Source organism: Heterodontus francisci, chromosome 8 (assembly GCF_036365525.1).
Source record: "Heterodontus francisci isolate sHetFra1 chromosome 8, sHetFra1.hap1, whole genome shotgun sequence".
In the NCBI taxonomy this organism is placed as follows: Eukaryota; Metazoa; Chordata; class Chondrichthyes; order Heterodontiformes; family Heterodontidae; genus Heterodontus; species Heterodontus francisci.
In genome coordinates, this window is record NC_090378.1 from 51858150 (window position 1) to 51876981 (window position 18832).

At 44.1% G+C, this 18832-nt stretch overlaps 1 protein-coding gene across 10 annotated transcripts in view; it reads right to left on the reverse strand.

The window, feature by feature from the left end:
- LOC137372521 (uncharacterized) overlaps positions 1 to 18832 on the reverse strand; it is a 203681-nt gene that overhangs the window by 85822 nt on the left and 99027 nt on the right. For 8 of the 10 annotated variants that reach the window (XM_068036406.1, XM_068036403.1, XM_068036410.1 and 5 more), the window contains 2 exons: positions 17822 to 17935; positions 17115 to 17228 (listed from right to left, as the gene is read on the reverse strand). The exons of 1 other annotated variant lie outside the window; for it this stretch is intronic. In XM_068036406.1, the coding sequence (XP_067892507.1) occupies positions 17115 to 17228; positions 17822 to 17935 (228 nt within the window). The remainder of the gene's footprint in view (positions 1 to 17114; positions 17229 to 17821; positions 17936 to 18832) is intronic. One more of the 10 variants, XM_068036404.1, reaches the window with a different exon arrangement.

Sequence of the window (18832 nt, forward strand, 5' to 3'; positions counted from 1 at the left end):
CTACGAAGGTATGACGTGCAAGTTGGCCATGACGGATTGGGAAACGTTACTCAAAGGGATGACGGTGGATAGGCAATGGCAATCATTTGAAGAGTGCATGGATGAACTGCAACAATTGTTTATCCCTGTCTGGCGCAACAGTAAAACGGGAAAGGTAGCCAAACCATGGCTTACAAGAGAAATTAGAGATAGCATTAGATCCAAGGAAGAGGCATATAAATTTGCCAGGTAAAACAACTGACCTGAGGATTGGGAGCACTTTAGAATTCAGCAAAGGAGGACCAAGGGATTGATTAAGAAGGGGAAAATAGAGTACGAGAGCAAGCTTGCGGGGAACATAAAAACTGACTGTAAAAATTTCTGTAGGTATGTGAAGAGAAAAAGATTGGTGAAGACAAATGTAGGTCCCTTACAGTCAGAAACAGGGGAATTTATTACGGGGAATAAAGAAATGGCTGACCAACTAAATGCATACTTTGGTTCTGTCTTCACAAAGGAGGACACAAATATCATACCAGAAATGTTGGGGAACACAGGGCTTAGTGAGTGAGAGGAACTGAAGGAAATCAGTATTAGTAGAGAAATGGTGTTGGGGAAATTGGTGAGTTTGAAGGCCGATAAATCCCCAGGGCCTGATGGTAGCCAGAGTACTTAAGGAAGTGGCCCTAGAAATAGTGGATGGTCATCTTCCAAGATTCTATAGACTCTGGAACAGTTCCTACAGATTGGAGGGTAGCTAATGTAACCCCACTATTTAAAAAGGGAGGTAGAGAGAAAGCAGGGAATTATAGACCAGTCAGCCTGACGTTGGTAGTGGGGAAAATTCTAGAGTCCATTATCAAAGGTTTTATAGCAAAGCACTTGGAGAACAGTGGTAGAATCGGACAGAGTCAGCATGGATTTACGAAAGGGAAACCGAGGATGTAACTAGTAGAGTTGATGAGGGGGAGCCAGTGGATGTGGTTTATTGAACTTTCAGAAGGCTTTCGACAAAGTCCCACATAAGAGATTATGTTGTAAAATTAAAGCGCATGGGATTGGGGATAGTGTATTGTGATGGATAGAAAATTGGTTGGCAGACAGGAAACAAAGTGTAGGGAGAAATGGGTCTTTTTCCGAATGGCAGACAGTGACTAGTGGGGTACCGCAGGGATCGGTGCTAGGACCCCAGCTATTCAGAATATAATGATTTAGATGAGGAAACTAAATGTAATATCTCCAAATTTGCAGATGACACAAAACTGGGTGGGAGGGTGAGTTGTGAGGAAGATGCAGAGAGGCTTCAGGGTGATTTGGACAAGTTGAGTGAGTGGGCTAACACATGGCAGATACAGTATAATGTGGATAAATGTGAGGTTATCCACTTTGATAGCAAAAACAGGAAGGCAGATTATTATCTGAATGGCTATAAACTGAGAGAGGGAAACATGCAGCGAGACCTAGGTGTTCTCGTACACCAGTCGCTGAAGGTAAGCATGCAGGAGCAACAGGCAGTAAAAAAGGCAAATGGTATGTTGGCCTTCATAGCGAGAGGATTAGAGTACAGGAGCAGGGATGTCTTGCTGCAATTATACAGGGCCTTGGTGAGGTCACACCTGGAATATTGTGTGCAGTTTTGGTCTCCTTATCTGAGGAAGGATGTTCTTGCTATATAGGGAGTGCAGCGAAGGTTTACCAGACTGATTTCTGGGATGGCGGGACTGACGTATGAGGAGAGATTGAGTCGGTTAGGATTATATTCGCTGGAGTTCAGAAGAGTGAGGGGGATCTCATAGAAACCTAAAAAATTCTAACAGGACTTGACAGGGTAGATGCAGGAAGGATGTTTCCGATGGTGGGGGAGTCCAGAACCAGGGATCATAGTCTAAGGATACGGGGTAAATGTTTCAGGACTGAGATGAGGAGAAATTTCTTCACCCAGAGTGGTGAGCCAGTGGAATTCGCTACCACAGAAAGCAGTTGAGGCCAAAACATTGAATGTTTTCAAAAAGCAGTTTGATATCGCTCTTGAGTCTAAAGGGAGCAAAGGATATGGGGCAAAAGCCGGAACAGGCTACTGAGTTGGATGATCAGCCATGATCATAATGAATGGCGGAGCAGGCTCGAATGTCCAAATGGCCTACTTCTGTTCCTATTTTCTATGTTTCTATCTCATCTGGAGCACTGTTTTCAGCTTTGGGCACTGAACCTCAGGAAAGATGCATTGGCTTTGGTTGGGGTACAGCACAGAGTCACCATCGCTATATCAGGGCTTAATAAGCCACAGAAAACTGTTCATTAAAAAGATGATGAAAGCCTGAGAAAGCTGAGAATAAATATGGTTAAAGGGGTGATAGAGGAGGTCTTCACTATTGAGGATACAAGAAACATCCAAGTATTAGCTGTATAAGTCAGGAAATGGAAGGGAGGGAGGAACTCAAGAAAATTACAATCACCAGGGAAGTGGTTCTGAACAAACTGTTGGAGCTGCGAGCTGACAAGTCCCCGGATCCTGATGGACTTCATCCTAAGGTCCTAGAAGAAGTGGTTCGTGAGATAGTTGATGCATTAGTTTTAATTTTCCAAAGTTCACTAGATTCGCGGAAGGTTCCGTTAGATTGGAAAATAGCCAATGTAACTCCTTTATTCAAAAAGGGAGGGAGACAGAAAACCGGAAACTACAGGCCAGTTAGCTTAACATCTGTCTCAGGGAAAATGTTAGAAACTATTATTAAAGACGTTATAGCAGGGCATTTAGAAAAATTCAAGGTAATCAAGCACAGTCAACATGGTTTTGTGAAAGGGAAATCATATTTAACCAATTTGTTGGAGTTCTTTGAGGGAGCTACATGTGCTGTGGATAAAGGGGAACTGGTGGATGTATTGTACTTAGATTTCCAGAAGGCATTTGATAAGGTGCCACATCAAAGGTTATTGCAGAAAATAAAAGCTCATGGTGTAGGGGGTAATATATTGGCATGGATAGAAGATTGGTTAGCTAACAGGAAAGAGAGAGTAGGCACAATTGGGTGATTTTCTGGTTGGCAAGGTGTAATGAGTGGTGTGCCACAGGGATCGGTGCTGGGGCCTCAACCTTTTACAATTTATATAAATGGCGTAGATGAAAGGACCAAAGGTATGGTTGCTAAATTTGCTGATGATACAAAGATAGGTCGGAAAGTAAGTTGTGAAGAGGACATAAGGAGGCCACAAAGGGATATAGGTAGGTTAAGTGAGTGGGCAAAGACCTGGCAAATGAAGTATAATGTGGGAAAATGTGAAATTGTCCATTTTGGCAGGAAGAATAAAAAAGAAACATATTGCCTAAATGGTGAGAGATTGTAGAGCTCTGAGATGCAGAGGGATCTGGGTGCCCTTGTGCATGAATCACAAAAGGTTAGTATGCAGGTACACCATGTAATTAAGAAAGCTAATAGAACGTTATCGTTTATTGCGAAGGGAATTGAATACAAAAGTAGGGAGGTTATGCTTCAGCTATACAGGGTATTAGTGAGACCACATCTGGAGTACTGTGTACAGTACTGGTCTCCTTATTTAAGGAAGGATGTAAATGCGTTGGAGGCAGTACAGAGAAGATTTACTAGACTAATACCTGGAATGGGCGGGCTGTCTTATGAGGAAAGATTGGACAGGCTAGGCTTGTATCTGCTGGAATTTAGAAGAGTAGCGACTTGATTGAAACATATAAGATCTTGAGGGGTCTTGACAGGGTGGATGTGGAAAGGATGTTTCCCCTTGTGGGAGAATCTAGAACGACGGGTCATTGTTTAAAAATAAGGGGTCGCCCATTGAAGACAGAGATGAGGAGAAATTTTTTCATGAGTCTTTGGAATTCTCTTCCTCAAAAGGCGGTGGAAGTAAAGTCTTTAAATATGTTTGAGGCAGAGGTAGATAGATTCTTGATAAGCAAGGGGGTGGAAGGTTATCGGGGGGTAGGTGGAAATGTGGAGTAATCAGTTCTGCCATGAAGTTATTGAACGGCGGAGCAGGCTCGAAGGGCCGAGTGGCCTACTCCTGCTCCTAATTCGTATGTTCATGTGTTTGTAAAAGTTGCATAAACTGGGTTTGTATTTTCTTGAGTTTTGAAGTTTCAGAGGTCATCTAATTAAGATCTTTAAAATGATATAGAGATTCAACAGGGTTTTGAAACTATTTCTTCTGGTAGAGCATAATCTTAAAATTAGAGGCATGTGATTTAGGAGGGAAAACAAGTAGAACTTCTTTGCACATAGCATAGTAAAAAATTGGAAATTATTTCCTAAAAGGCTGTGAATACTGGATTAATTGACATTTTCAAGAATGAGGTTCATAAATTTGTGTTCGGTAAAATTATCAAGGGATATAGAGCAAAGGTGGGTAAATGAGGTTGAGGTATAGATGGTGAAACAGGCTTGAGGGAATGATCGATTCCTGTATCTATGATTTGGTAAGAATATTCAGTATATTCTTAGAAATATTGAAATGAATTTTGCTCTTCGTACTGTCACAGAACTGTATTTTGTTTCTTCTCTGTTTGAAACAGTGTGCCTTTAAGACTGTTAAAAACAATGTACCTTTAAGACAGAGATGTGTTAGATTTCTGAGAACAGTGTGCCACGGCTGCATTTGTTACCTAGGTAACAGCAGGACAGTAGGAGGTCACATGGTATAATGTTTCAATTTAACTGTGGAAAAAACAGCTAAAACCAATTTTGAGAGACACCAGCAAAGTGTGCTTACTGAAGGAAATAGTTGTCTATTTCTCTCGCCAGAAATTCTACAATGAGCTACAAGCTATGTTAATTGCCTAAGGAGGGAAAAACCCTTTGCAAAGACCATTTGTATTGCTGGAGGTAGCAAAATTCCTTTTCTTTACTTCCAATCCAAGAAGTAAAGCTTCAAGATTGACTCTCTCTTGACTGATTGATTGTGTTTTCTGGAATTCGCAGTAAAGTTTTTACCAAAAGACTGCCGATTTTTAAAAATTCAAGTAGACCTATTGCTGTGCTCATCATTGAAAGAACTATTTGAGGCCTGCTGCAGCCAAAGTGCTTTGAATGCCTGTCAAGAAAAGTCTGTTTCTTCAAATCCGCATGGAGACTTGGAGTGGCATTTGATTATTTTTACACTAGGATATCTCACGCATCAGGAACGCAACCCACAAAGACTAACAACCCAGTTATTGGTTTATTCTGAAGAGCGAGCTTATTTTAAAAACTTTTTTAAACTGGTTAACTGTTAGTTTTTGAGTGTGTGGGCTAAATTTTATCTGGGCGCCACCTGCTAGGCCTCGTGTGAACAGGGTATGAGCGCCAAAATCATCCACAGCCAAAGGTTAATCAGATCAGCAGCCTTCCTCTGGTCAGGTTGCCAGTGCAGAGGGTGCACCGAGAAGGGGCAACCTCTCCGTTTACAGAGAACATACTGACACAAATGGGAATTGGTGTCACAGCAATGTAAATACGTCTTTCACTAAATGTTCCTCACCAACATGTGTCCTTTTCTCTGTGTGAATGATGTGTGCCAGCATGTAGTGCCAATGTCACATCCCTTTGCACCGTTGGCCCTCAGGGGAGCCAACGTATGCAATAACATCATTGCCATGCCACCATTACTCATGAGCGTCTCCACTGATGCAGTGACATGGACACTGGCTCAGTCAGCTGCTGCCTCTAATGGTTGACACAGGGATAGTTCAGATGTGGACTGGTGCACAACAGGTGAGCGAGGGTGATGTGTGGCTTGCAGAGCTCATGGTGGTCCCTATGGAGCAGACAGCCTTTGTCTGATAAGCCACTGTCGTAAATCCCTAGCTCACTGCTAGCCCTGCATGCAGAGCCTGGGTGCCATCTGCCCTCCCATGTGCTTTTATGTTGTAGGTCCTCAGTGTCCTCATAGTCCGAGGAGGAATCCTGTTGACGTCTCTCCTCATCATGTCAGGCCTGGCCCCTATTGGGTGCGTAGATGTGAGAGCAGCAAAGAAAGGAGCTGGCCTTTTCGGCCCGTAGTACAGGACATCATCGTATCCATACAGGCATTGGAGGCGCTCTTTCAGCATGGCGATCTCCTGCTCAATGGTAGCGCATGTAGCACAGTGGCTGGCATTGTATCTCTCCTCTGCAGCAGTGGTGGGGTTTCTCACTGGTGTCAGGAGCCATATCTGCAAAGGATAGACCTTATCACCAAGAAGTCACCCCTCCATCGGAGCCAGTTCAGTGAATAGCAGTGACAGCCAGGACTGGCGCAAGACCCAGGTGGCATGGCAGCTGCCTGAGAAGCGGTCACACATTTGCAGGATGCATCTGTGGTGATCACATTTATTTATTTATTTATTTATTTATTTAGAGATACAGCACTGAAACAGGCCCTTCGGCCCACCGAGTCTGTGCCGACCGACAACCACCCATTTATACCAACCTTACAGTAATCCCATATTCCCTACCACCTACCTACACTAGGGGCAATTTACAATGGCCAATTTACCTATCACCTGCAAGTCTTCGGCTGTGGGAGGAAACCGGAACACCCGGCGAAAACCCACGCAGTCACAGGGAGAACTTGCAAACTCCGCACAGGCAATACCCAGAATTGAACCCGGGTCCCTGGAGCTGTGAGGCTGCGGTGCTAATCACTGCGCCACTGTGCCGCCCACATACCAGCTTCACCTAGATTGAGAGGACTCCTTTAATGGTGACGCCTGCAGGTGGTAGCCTGGCAGGAGGCTTGATGGCCACGAGTGCAGTCTATGAACATTACAACCTATGGTTCTCCAGCAATGATGCCAGAACCAATGGCCCTCTGGACCTGCCTGTGAGAGTCCGACCTGAAGCAGACATACTCACTGGCCCTCCGGTGCAGGGCATTGGCGACCTCTCTGATAGAGCACTGCTGATTGTGTGACCCTACAAAGGTCTCCGGTGGGCCCCTAAAAAGCTGCAGAGGCGTCAGGCTTGAGAGGCACAAAAGCATGAGATGTCCACCAGAGCACAGGGGTTGCAGGTCATCCTTAGGCAGGGCACAGAGACGTGTCACCACCCTCTCTACATGCGTAATCATCTCTGACACTGGTGCTCTGACATCCCATGGCATGTCATGTGGGGCCTATAGATGCACGGCAATCGTAATGGCGAGCTCCCCTTGGGGGCTGCTGCTCACGACCGGGAGCCTCTACGTGGATCTCACCTGCCTGTTGATATTGCCTCTGGTGCCTATGGATCCTCACAAGCAGAGAATCACACAATGTAAGATGAGCAATACCTATTTCCATGTGATAAATAAAGTTGAACCCTTCATGTATTCAAAGGTTCTTAACGGGGCAGGGATTGGTGTTGACGGGTACATCAGTTGCTTTCCTGGATCAACTGTGGCGTGCCATGGCATTGCCCAGCTTGGCCAACACTCAGATTGGGACAACATAACCACATCAAGATCCCACCAGCTGAATCGATTGCCCCCACCGTCCATATAACCTTAATGCTCCTGCCCTTTCTGGCATTCTCCCCAGACACAGGGTGCCTCGTGTACCATTGCTCCCTCACAAACACGAACACACACAGAGCGTACACTGTTAACAGAAGGATGGTAGACAGTACCTCCCTTCATGCCAGCAGAGCTTTCCCTCTAGTAATCCCAGACCCCATCGCTTTAAGAATGCTGAGTGAGACCCCTGTAATGCCCCCTCCCGCCTCCCTTTAAGAATGCAGTGTGACCCCTCTCTAACCCCCTCCCTTTAAGAATGCAGAGTGAGACCCCTTTGTATCCACCCCCCCATTCTCCTCCCTTCGTATGCAGAATAGGACCCTTGTAATCCCCCCCTCCCTCCCCTTAAGAATGCAGTGACCCCTCGAATACCCCCTCCCTCCTCCCTTTTAAGAATGTAGAGTGAGACCCTTGTGTATTCCCCCCTCCTTCCTCCCTTCAAGTATGCAGAGTGGGACCCCTGTAATCCCCCCTCCCTTTATGAATGCAAAGTGAGACCCCTGAAAACGGAACTTACCTTCTGTCGCGAAACCTTCTGCCTCTGAGGATCCGCCGGCTTTTCAAATTGTGAACGGGACGGCCATGATGGCCGCCCATTCAGTGAAAAATCCGGAGGTGTCCATGGAGAGGCGGCGGGCTGCATAATCTGCAGAGGTAAGTACTGTTTAACATATTGTAATTGGGGTGCTGCCGCCATGCGGTGGGGGGGTCCGCACCGAGGTACCCCCGCCGGCCGTAATTTGCAGCAGGCCCTTCTCGACATCGCGGGTCGAGGCGGGCCTCTCCCTGCAGAATTTTACCGGCCCCCACGCAGCGACCCACAGTGTCAAGGGGCTGGTAAAATTCAGCCTTGTGTGTGTGAATGGGGGAGTCAGATTAAAATAAGAAGTTATCAGGTCTTTAGACATTGATTTATCTTAATTGTATTTAAGATTTAGTTTTAATAGTTAATTTGTTGTTGTGTTAAGATACCTGGTTTGGTCTGTTTTATTTTGGGAGTTACTAGAGTGTTTAATTTGGCTGTTTTCCGGTTGGGTGGGAAAACTTTAAATAATATGCTGCGAACTGTGGAGTGAGGGGACTGAATTGACAGTGCATTGCTCCCGGCTCGATTGCAACAGTGCGTCATGGAACTAGCGGCTGGGGGTGGGGAGGGGGAAGCGGGGAGCGAGCGACCGGAGAGCGGGGTGTCAAGGAGAGGGGAACAATCAGGCGGAGGAGTCAGGGGCAGCAGCGAGGTCTGGAGCGAGCGGCTGAGGGGGCAAGCGGCCGGTGGGGAGGAGAGAAAGCAAGTTGCCGGGGGTGGGGCGGGGGCGGTGATAGCGGCCGTTGGGGCGGGAGCTAGAGGTTGCATTTGGGTGAAATCAGTCCTGATCAGTCAGATAATCGAATCACAATAACGAATTGGCAGCACATTTTATACTCTGCCCGAATTTTCTTTCCATCCATCAGGGTGCCAATTCACTGTCTTCCAATGGAAATGCAATCATAAAATCCCTTTTGTATTTAATAAGATTACTGGAATATTAAATGGATCTGAGGATTACAGTTAGTGTCCTATAACTACATAGCATATTACTGGGCTTCCATCCAACTTAATGTAAGGTTAGTTTGCTAGAACGATCCAGCCATAAGCATTTCCTGTGATAAATTGAGCAGCGCCATCTTTAATCCTGGCAGCTGCCTGAACGTCGCAGACACTGACATTCCAGTTGAAGAGCCTGCATTTGTGCATGTGCAAGTACTACACCACCTAGTGGTTGTGTTGTCAGCAAACGCAGCCTAAATGTTAATGAGAAAAAAAGTTGTGAACACATGTAAGGTCTCAAAAAAAGGCCATTAATTTTCCAATCTTTGCAAAATGCTGCATTGGTGGAGGATAGGGGGAGGGGACTGGAATGATGGGCAAGACCAAAATGATGGACAAGCTAACATGGTCAAATATTTGATCGCTGGAAAAGTGGATGTGTTACTGCGTGAGGTAGGTGTGAAGATATTTTCTCTGTTAGGCCCTCCAGACTTACTCCCCAAAGGGCAGCAGTGCACCAAGCCTTGCAAGCTTAAGGAATTTGACATGGTACTACTGTTAATTACTCCTCCTATCACCTTCCCCATGACAACTATAACACAATAACTTCCATATACACAGCACCTTTAATGCAGAAAGGTGCCTCACAGAAGCTTAAGTAAAAATATGGATAGTGAGCCAAAGAAGAAGATATTGGGAGGGATGACCAAAAGCTTTGCCAAAAGGGTTTTAAGGAGGGCATTGAGGTGGAGAGGGAGGTAAGAGACAGAGAGAGTTAGGGAGGGAATTTCCTCCAAGCATGGGGTGCAGAAAGCTGAAGGCATGTGTAGAATGCTGTGCAAAAGGGGGCTGTTTACAATAGTCAGAGGAATGGAGAGATTTTTGGGGTTGGGAGTTTGTGGCACTGAAATAGAAGTAGGGAGCAACAAAGTCATGGTAGGATTTAAGCACAAGGATGAAATTTTTAAATCTGTGGCACTGGACCAAACCACTGTAGATCAGTAAGGACAAATGCTGAGCAAGTGGGACTTGGTGCAGGATAGGATATGGCAGCACAGTTTTGGATGAGTTGAAGTTTACTTAGGGTGAAGGATGGAAGGCCTACTAAGTGAACACTGGAATAATTGAATGTGGAGGTGATGAAGGCACAAATGAAGGCTTCAGTGGCAGTTGAGTAGGGGTAGAGTCAGAGGCAGGCAATGTTACTGAGATGGAAGTATGCATTCTTTGTGCTGAAGAGAATATGAAAAAAACTTGTATTTTGTTGGACATGCTAAAGCGCTTTACAGCCAATAAAGCACGTTAAACATTTCGTCACTGTTATAAAGTAGGAATGTGATTGGGGTCGAATAAGATAACAACACTGGGATCAGTGTAGTTTAATTCATAAAAACATAGAAAATAGGAGCAGGAGTAGGCCATTCGGCCCTTCGAGCCTGCTCCGCCATTCATTACGATCATGGCTGATCATCCAACTCAGTAACCTGCTCCCGCTTTCACCCCATACCCTTTGATCCCTTTAGACCCAAGAGCTATATCTAACTCCTTCTTGAAAATATTCAATGTTTTGGCCTCGACTGCGTTCTGTAGTAGCGAATTCCACAGGCTCACCACTATCTGGGAGAAGAAATTTCTCCTCATCGCAGTCCTGAAAGGTTTACCCCGTATCCTTAGACTATGACCCCTGGTTCTGGACTCCCCCACCATCGGGAACATCCTTCCTGCACCTGTCAAGTCCTGTTAAAATTATATAGGTTTCTATGAAATCCCCCTCAATCTTCTGAACTCCAGAGAATATAATCCTAACCGACTCAATCTCTCCTCATACGTCAGACCCACCATCCCAGGAATCAGTCTGGTAAACCTTCACTACACTCCCTCTATAGCAAGACCATCCTTCCTCAGTTAAGACCAAAACTGCACACAATATTCCAGGTGTGGCCTCACCAAGGCCCTGTATAATTGCAACAAGAAATCCCTGCTCCTGTACTCAAATCCTCTCGCTATGAAGGCCAACATACCATTTGCTTTTTTTACCACCTGTTGCACCTGCATGCTTACCTTCAGCGACTGGTGGACAAGAACACCTAAATCTCACTGCATATTCCCCTCTGTCAGTTTATAGCCGTTCAGATAATAATCTGCCTTGCTGTTTTTACTACCAAAGCGGATAACCTCACATTTATCCACATTATACTGCATCTGTCAACCTGTCCAAATCACCCTGAAGCCTCTCTGCATCCTCCTCACAACTCACCCTCCCACCCAGTTTTGTGTCATCTGCAAATTTGGAGATATTACATTTAGTTCCCTCATCTAAATCATCAATATATATTGTGAATAGCTGGGGTCCTTGCACCGATACCTGCGGTACCCCACTAGTCCCTGCCTGCCATTCGGAAAAAGACCCATTTATTCCTACTCTTTGTTTCCTGTCCGCCAACCAATTTTCTATCCATCGCAATACACTACCCCCAATCCCTTGCGCTTTACTTTTACATGCTAATCTCTTATGTGGGACTTTGTCGAAAGCCTTCTGAAAGTCCAAATAAACCACATCCACTGGCTCCCCCTCATCAACTCTACTAGTTACATCCTCAAAGAATTCTAGTAGATTTGTCAAGCATGATTTCACTTTTGTAAATCCATGCTGACTCTGCCCGATTCTACCACGGTTCTCTAAGTGCTCTGCTATAAAATCTTTGATAATGGACTCTAGAATTTTCCCCACTACCGACGTCAGGCTGACTGGTCTATCATTCCCTGCTTTCTCCCTTCCTCCCTTTTTAAGTAGTGGGGTTACATTAGCTACCCTCCAATCTGTAGGAACTGTTCCAGAGTCTAAAGTATCTTGGAAGATGACCACCAATGAATGCATCCACTATTACTGGGGCCATTTCCTTAAGTACTCTGGGATGCATACCATCAGGCCCTGGGGATTTATCGGCCTTCAATCTCACCAATTTCCCCAACACCATTTTCTCTACTAATACTAATTTCCTTCAGTTCCTCTCTCTCACTAAGACCTGTGTTCCCCAACATTTCTGGTATGAAAATTCTGTCCTCCTTTGTGAAGACAGAACCAGAGTATGCATTTAGTTGGTCAGCCATTTCTTTGATCCCCATAATAAATTCCCCTGTTTCTGACTGTAAGGGACCTACATTTGTCTTCACCAATCTTTTTCTCTTCACATACCTATAGAAACTTTTACAGTCAGTTTTTATGTTCCCCGCAAGCTTGCTCTCGTACTCTATATTCCCCTTCTTAATCAATCCCTTGGTCCTCCTTTGCTGAATTCTAAACTGCTCCCAATCCTCAGGTCAGTTGTTTTTTCTGGCAAATTTATATGCCTCTTCCTTGGATCTAATGCTATCTCTAATTTCCCTTGTAAGCCATGGTTTGGCTGCCTTTCCCATTTTACTTTTGCACCAGACAGGGATAAACAATTGTTGCAGTTCATCCATGCGCTCTTTAAATGTTTGCCATTGCCTATCCACCGTCATCCCTTTAAGTAACGTTTCCCAATCCATCATAACCAACTCGTGCCTCATACCTTCGTAGTTTCCTTCACTAATATTCAGGACCCTTGTCTCAGAATCAACCAAGTCACTCACCATCTTGATGAAGAATTCGAACATATTATGGTCGCTCATCCCCAAGGGGTCTCGCACCACTAGATTGTCAATTATTCCTCTCTCATTACACAATACCCACTCTAGGATGGCTTGTTCTCTAGTTGGTTCCTCAACGTATTGGTCCAGAAAACCATCGCTTATGCACTCCAAGAATTCCTCCTCTATGGTATTGTAACTAATTTGATTTGCCCAATCTATATGCAAATTAAAATCACCCATAATTACAGATGTTCCTTTATCACATGCGTCTCTAATTTCCTGTTTAATGCCATTCCCAACATCACCACTACAGTTTGGGGGTCTATATACAACCCCCACTAACGCTTTTTTGCCCTTTAGTGTTTCTCAGCTCTACCCATACAGATTCCACATCATCAGAGCTAATATCTTTCCTCACTATTGCGTTAGTTTCTGATTTAACCAGCAATGCAACTCCACCGCCTTTTACTTTTTGTCTGTCCTTCCTAAATACTGAATATCTCTGGATGTTCATTTCCCATCCCTGGTCACCTTGCAGCCATGTCTCCGTAATCCCGACTATATCATACCCGTTTACATCTATTTGCGCGATTAATTCATCCACTTTATTGCGAATACTCACTGTATTAAGGCACAAAGACTGAAGGCTTGTCTTTTTAACATTACTTGTCCCCTTTCCACTGTTTTTCAATGAGGCCCTGTTTGATTCTGGCCCTTGATTTCTCTGCCTATCACTTTTCTTATTCCCCTTACTGTCTTTTGTTCTTGTCTTTGATCCCCCCTCCTCTGACTCCTTGAAAAGGTTCCCATCCCCCTGTCATTTTAGTTTAAACCCTCCCCAACCACTCTAGCATATACTCCCTCTAGGACATCCGTCCCGGTCCTGCCCAGGTGTACCCCGTCCAGTATGTACTGGTCCCACCTCCCCCAGAACTGGTCCCAATGTCCCAAGAATCTAAAACCCTCCCCCTCACACCATCTCTTCAGCCATGTATTCATCCAATATATCCTGCTACTTCTACTCTGACTAGCCCGTGGCACTGGTAGTAATCCTGAGATCACTACCTTTGAGGTCCTACTTTTCAACTTACTTCCTAGCTCCCTATATTCTGCTTTTAGGACCTCATCCTTTTTTTTAGCCTATGTTGTTTGTACCAATGTGTACCACGACCACTGGCTGTTCACTCTCCCCAGAATGTCCTGTAACCGCTCTGAGACATCCTTGACCCTAGCACCAGGGAGGCAACATACCATCCTGGAGTATCTTTTGCAGCCACAGAAATGCCTGTCTATTCCCCTTACAACTGAATCCCCTATAACTATTGCATTCCCACACTTTTTACTCCTCCCCTGTGCAGCAGAGCCAACCGTGGTGCAACTAATTGGGCTGTTACTGCTTTCCCCACAGAGGCCATTCCCCCCAACCGTATCCAGCAATATATCTGTTTTGCAGGGGAATAGCCACAGGAGATTCCTGAACTGCCTGCCTAGTCCTCTTGTTCTGCCCGGTGGGTCACCCATTCCCTTCCTGCCTGTGGAGTCTGAGCCTGTGGTGTGACCACCTCTCTATACGTGCTATCCACGATACCCTCCGCCTCGTGGATGCTCCACAGTGTCCCCAGCTGCCACTCCAGCTCCGAAACCCGGGCTTCCAGGAGCTGCAGCTGGAGACATTTGCTGCACACATGCCGGTCTCGGGCACTGGAAATGTTCCTGGCTTCCGACATGAAGCACAAGGAGCACAACACGGCTTTGAGCTCTCCTGCCATGACTTAACCCTTTAAATTAACCTTTTGGAAGATCTTAATGTCAAATAATATCAGTTACTCTAGGGCCCTTCTTCCCTGGTCCTCGTTGCTATAGAACTCGCTAAAAAAAAACACTACTTACTATATATGAAACAAACTGTAAACCTTTCTTACCTTAATTACCCAGCTATTTAGAGCTATTCCCTAACAGCAGTGACTCACCTTGCAGCTTTCCTGTGATGTCACTGTTGGCTTTTTTTCTCTTTTTTTTCAAAACTCCGGTGTGCTTGAAAAGGTCTGACTGCTCTCCGCTCCTGAAAGTGAAGGCCCCGAGCCCCGCGCTGGATTTATCCGCTCCCGGTTGTTTCCACAGGTCCGACTGCTCTCCGCTCCTTCAGACACTAGCCGCATGAAAATTCGAGACAGTTGGGTAGATTTTTCCTCGACTGATGTTGTAGCAGCCACCAGGTAGTGCTAGTTCCGACTGCTCGCTCACATGGCTAGAAGGCCTGACAGATTTTGATGTCTAGACCTTATTAGAATTTTATTGGTGGGATGCCATTTTATTTGGAGCACTGACAGGCAACCTGCTCAATTAAGAGGTGGGACTTCCACCTCAGACCTTTAGAATTGAAAGTGAATGTAGCTCTTCAAGAGAAGTATATGGTTATCGTCAGAAAAAGGGTACCTCCTAACTGCGTGATTTCATAGCAATTTTTATTGTTTCACTGGTCCTCACGGATATAGGTTCTGATGTTTAGTTCTGTGATTTCTTAGCATTAGCTGTTTGTTCTGCGACCCTCAGATGTGTTTTTTTATTCCACTTGCTTGCAATATAAAAAATTTAGAGAGCAAAAGCTTCACCTTTCCATGGTATTATGATGGAGATACTAATGCAGCAGGTATGGGAGAGGAGCTAAGTCCTCTTCCAATATAATAGAACCAGTTCCAGACCTGGAAGGAGGTTGCAGAAGTAATGAGTGCCCACAGCATTACCCCAAAACATTGCTTCAACGCAGGAACTGGTTCAATGACATTTCCAGGACACTAAGGTGAGACAAAAGCAAAAAACTGCAGATGCTGGAAATCTGAAACAAAAACAGAAAATACTGGAAATACTCAGCAGGTCAGGCAGCATCTATGGAGAGAGAAACATTGACCTCTCATGAGAACTGTCAAAAGTTAGAAATGTAATAAGTTTTGAGCAATGAAAGGCTGGGGGGAGATGAAGAACAAAAGGGAAGGTCTGTGATAGGGAGTAGGGCAGGAGAGATTAAATGACAAACAGACTAGTAATGGGACAAGTAAAGAAATAAAAGAAAGATGTATCTGCATATGGATGAGGTGTAAATGCCCATTTACACCTCATCCAGACACATCTTTTGTCTCTTTACTTGTTCCGTTACCACACCCTTTGGCTTTGTACCATGAAACATTTTGTCATTTAATCTCTCCTTCCTTCCACCCTGTAACAGACCTTCCCCTTTGTTCTTCTTCCTCCCTCCCTCCTTTCACTTGCTCAAAACCTTTTACATTTCTAACTTTTGCCAGTTCTGAAGGAAGGTCACAGTCCTGAAACATTTACTCTGTTTTTCTCTCCACAGATGCTGCCTGACATGCTGAGTATTGCCAGCACGTTCTGTTTTTGTTTCAGTAAGGGTGAGAGATCTCCCTGGCTCCAGTCATATGTCAAGCACTTTTATTGCAGTTTTTGTCCATTCATGTTTCTCTCCTCTCCTCCTGAGGTAAGGTTAATAGCCTACCACTGTGGTCACTCTGATCAGTAAAACCAGCCAGACATCTAACAGGGGCATCAATCAGGAATTAAAAGACTTTCTTCCTGCAGCCAGGAGGCAAAGAAATGTTGGAGCATCAATCAGGAATTAAAAGATTTTCTTCCTACAGCAGGAGGCAAAGGAATGCTTCTGCGAGCCTGACAAAGAACATCAGTGCATCTGCTGCCATCGGCTCCCGCCTTCCCATCTGCAGAACCCTTCCGAACTCCCCTTCCACCGCAGCTTATTTGAGTGTTGCTGGTCAGCCTCTGGGATGCCCAATCAGCCAGCTGCCTCTTTATTCTGGTTTTGGTGGGTAGCTAACTGGCAGGATGTTAATAAGGCCCAGCCATTGAAATGGACCAGGCTGCCTACAGGGAATGCTGGGCGGGAAGTTTTCTTTATTTATTCTTGGGATGTGGGTGTCACTGTAAATGCCAGCAATTATTGCCCATCCCTAATTGCCAAAATGAGTGGCTTGCTAGGCCATTTCAAAGGGCAGTTAAGAGTCAACCAAATTGCTGTGGGTCTGTAGGCCATCCAGGTAAGGACGGCAGGCTTCTTTCCCATAGGCCATTAGTGAATTAGATGGGTTTTTACGACAATCCAGTAGTTTCATAGTGACCATGACCAATGCTAGTTTTTGATTCCACATTTACTTACTTAATTAATTGAATTTAAATTCCCCAGCTTCCGTGATTGGGAGTGAACTCATATCTCCAGATTATTAGTCCAAGCCTCTGGGTTACTAGTCCAGTAACATAACCACAATGTCACCATACCCAATGTTCGGCAGCTCCCTTGTTTTTCCATCCAGGAGTTAAAATCCACACTAAATTAACTGGCATAACAAAATAATGATTCTTGTGCTCATAAAACACTTTGAAATATAGTCATATCATTGAGGACTCAGTGCAAGTCACAGTAACACTGCCAGAAACCTTAAATCTGGTCTTTTTAGATAGACAGAAAGAGGGAAAGAAAGAATACCTCGGTGACTGAATTCACAGGAATCATTAGTTTGGTGCATCTTTGAGCTTCTGTCATGTTTTGAGTCTTCAGTCATACACTGTTTACTTTGTGCTGGAGAGTCTGGTCTAACATCTAAAGACAAAGCAATTATAGTTTTAAGAAACATTTTTTCCAAAAATTGATGTTTTAAGAAGCATTCATAGCCTGACTTTCTTCATCTGGAATGCATCTTACATGTAAAATAATCACTTGCACATAAAAATTACAAACTTCCTAAAAACTATTCTCTGCCCCAATGGCTCTGGTCCCAGGAAGAGACTGAAAAAAAAAGTTAGCAAGGGAAAATAAAAAGATGAGAATGTAGCAAAGATAAAGTGAAAGTAAAATATAGGCACAAATTAGCAGATGAAAAAGAGAAAAGTCGCAGATCTCGGCTAGATTTTGGTGTCCAATTCTGAGCACTACACTCAATAAAAGATGTCAAGGCCTTGGAGAGGGTGCGGAAGAGACATACCAGAACGGTCCCAAGGATGAGGGACTTCAATTATATATAAAGAGAAGCTGGGATTGTTTCCCCTAGACCACGGAAAGTCAAGGGGAGTTTTAATGGAGGTGTTCAAAATTATCAGGGATTTTGACAGATTAGATGGGGAGAATCTATTTCCATTGGAAGGTGCATCAGTAACCAGGGGACACCGATTTAAGATAACTGGCAAAAAGTGTACCTGAGCAATTGTTCTGACATAGTAAATTATCTTTGTCCATCAGTGAATGCCCATCATTTTTTGAGATTGTAGTTATCATCCGTGGCGTTTCTACTGAAGAGTTTTGTCTGCTATCTGAACATAAAAGAATTGTTGTTTTACTGGAAATACTTATATGTATTCTATTTATATTCTTGGTCTTTTCCGTCTCCTAATTCATTATCTAAATGTCTATCTGCTTTGGGTTTTTAAAAAAAATAAACAGAAAGGAAAGAACTTGCTTTTATATGGAACCTTACACGTCCTAAGAAAATCTCAAAGTGTCGAAGCCCTTCACTACTTTTGATATGTAGTCATTATTGTTTTGCAGGCAAACATGACCGTCAACCTGTGCACCAGGTTCCACAAGACAGCTGGTTTACATGCATGCATGAAGTTTCTGCTGATCTTTCACCAAAGTTACAGATGTTAAAATTATAACATACTGTGACAATAGGGGAACTTTCCTTATAAACACTTGCAAACACTTCCAGACTGTTTTGAGGGTATTTACATTTTCAAACAACATCAGAGTAATACATTAATAAATCCATTATTTTACTTTATTTTTCCTGTAATAAGGATTTTTAAAAATCAAAATAAGTTATTTACAATTGTTTTATCTTTAAAATTCAATCACGTGATTGCTTCTTGAATTGTTTTCTAAATTAACCAACATTTTTAAGTCAAGTATATGAACATTGCATCTAATATCAAATGTCAGAGCATCTTGAGACAGGCAGAATTCTTGCTATCGAGTAATTTCATTAATTTCGGTTTGAGTTGGCTCAAAGATACAATGAGTTTCAGGTGAAGTGATCAAAGAATTACTAACTGCAATATACAGCTTGAGAAACGTCAGGAGGGTTCTGTCCTACTTGCTGACATCGCTCCCAAATGTTCTGCAGTTAATCTTTGAGCTGTAGCATTTTCTCCTCTTCTTCATTGCATGGTGAAAGCAGTTTGTGTTGTAACTCTGACTCACAAGAACAC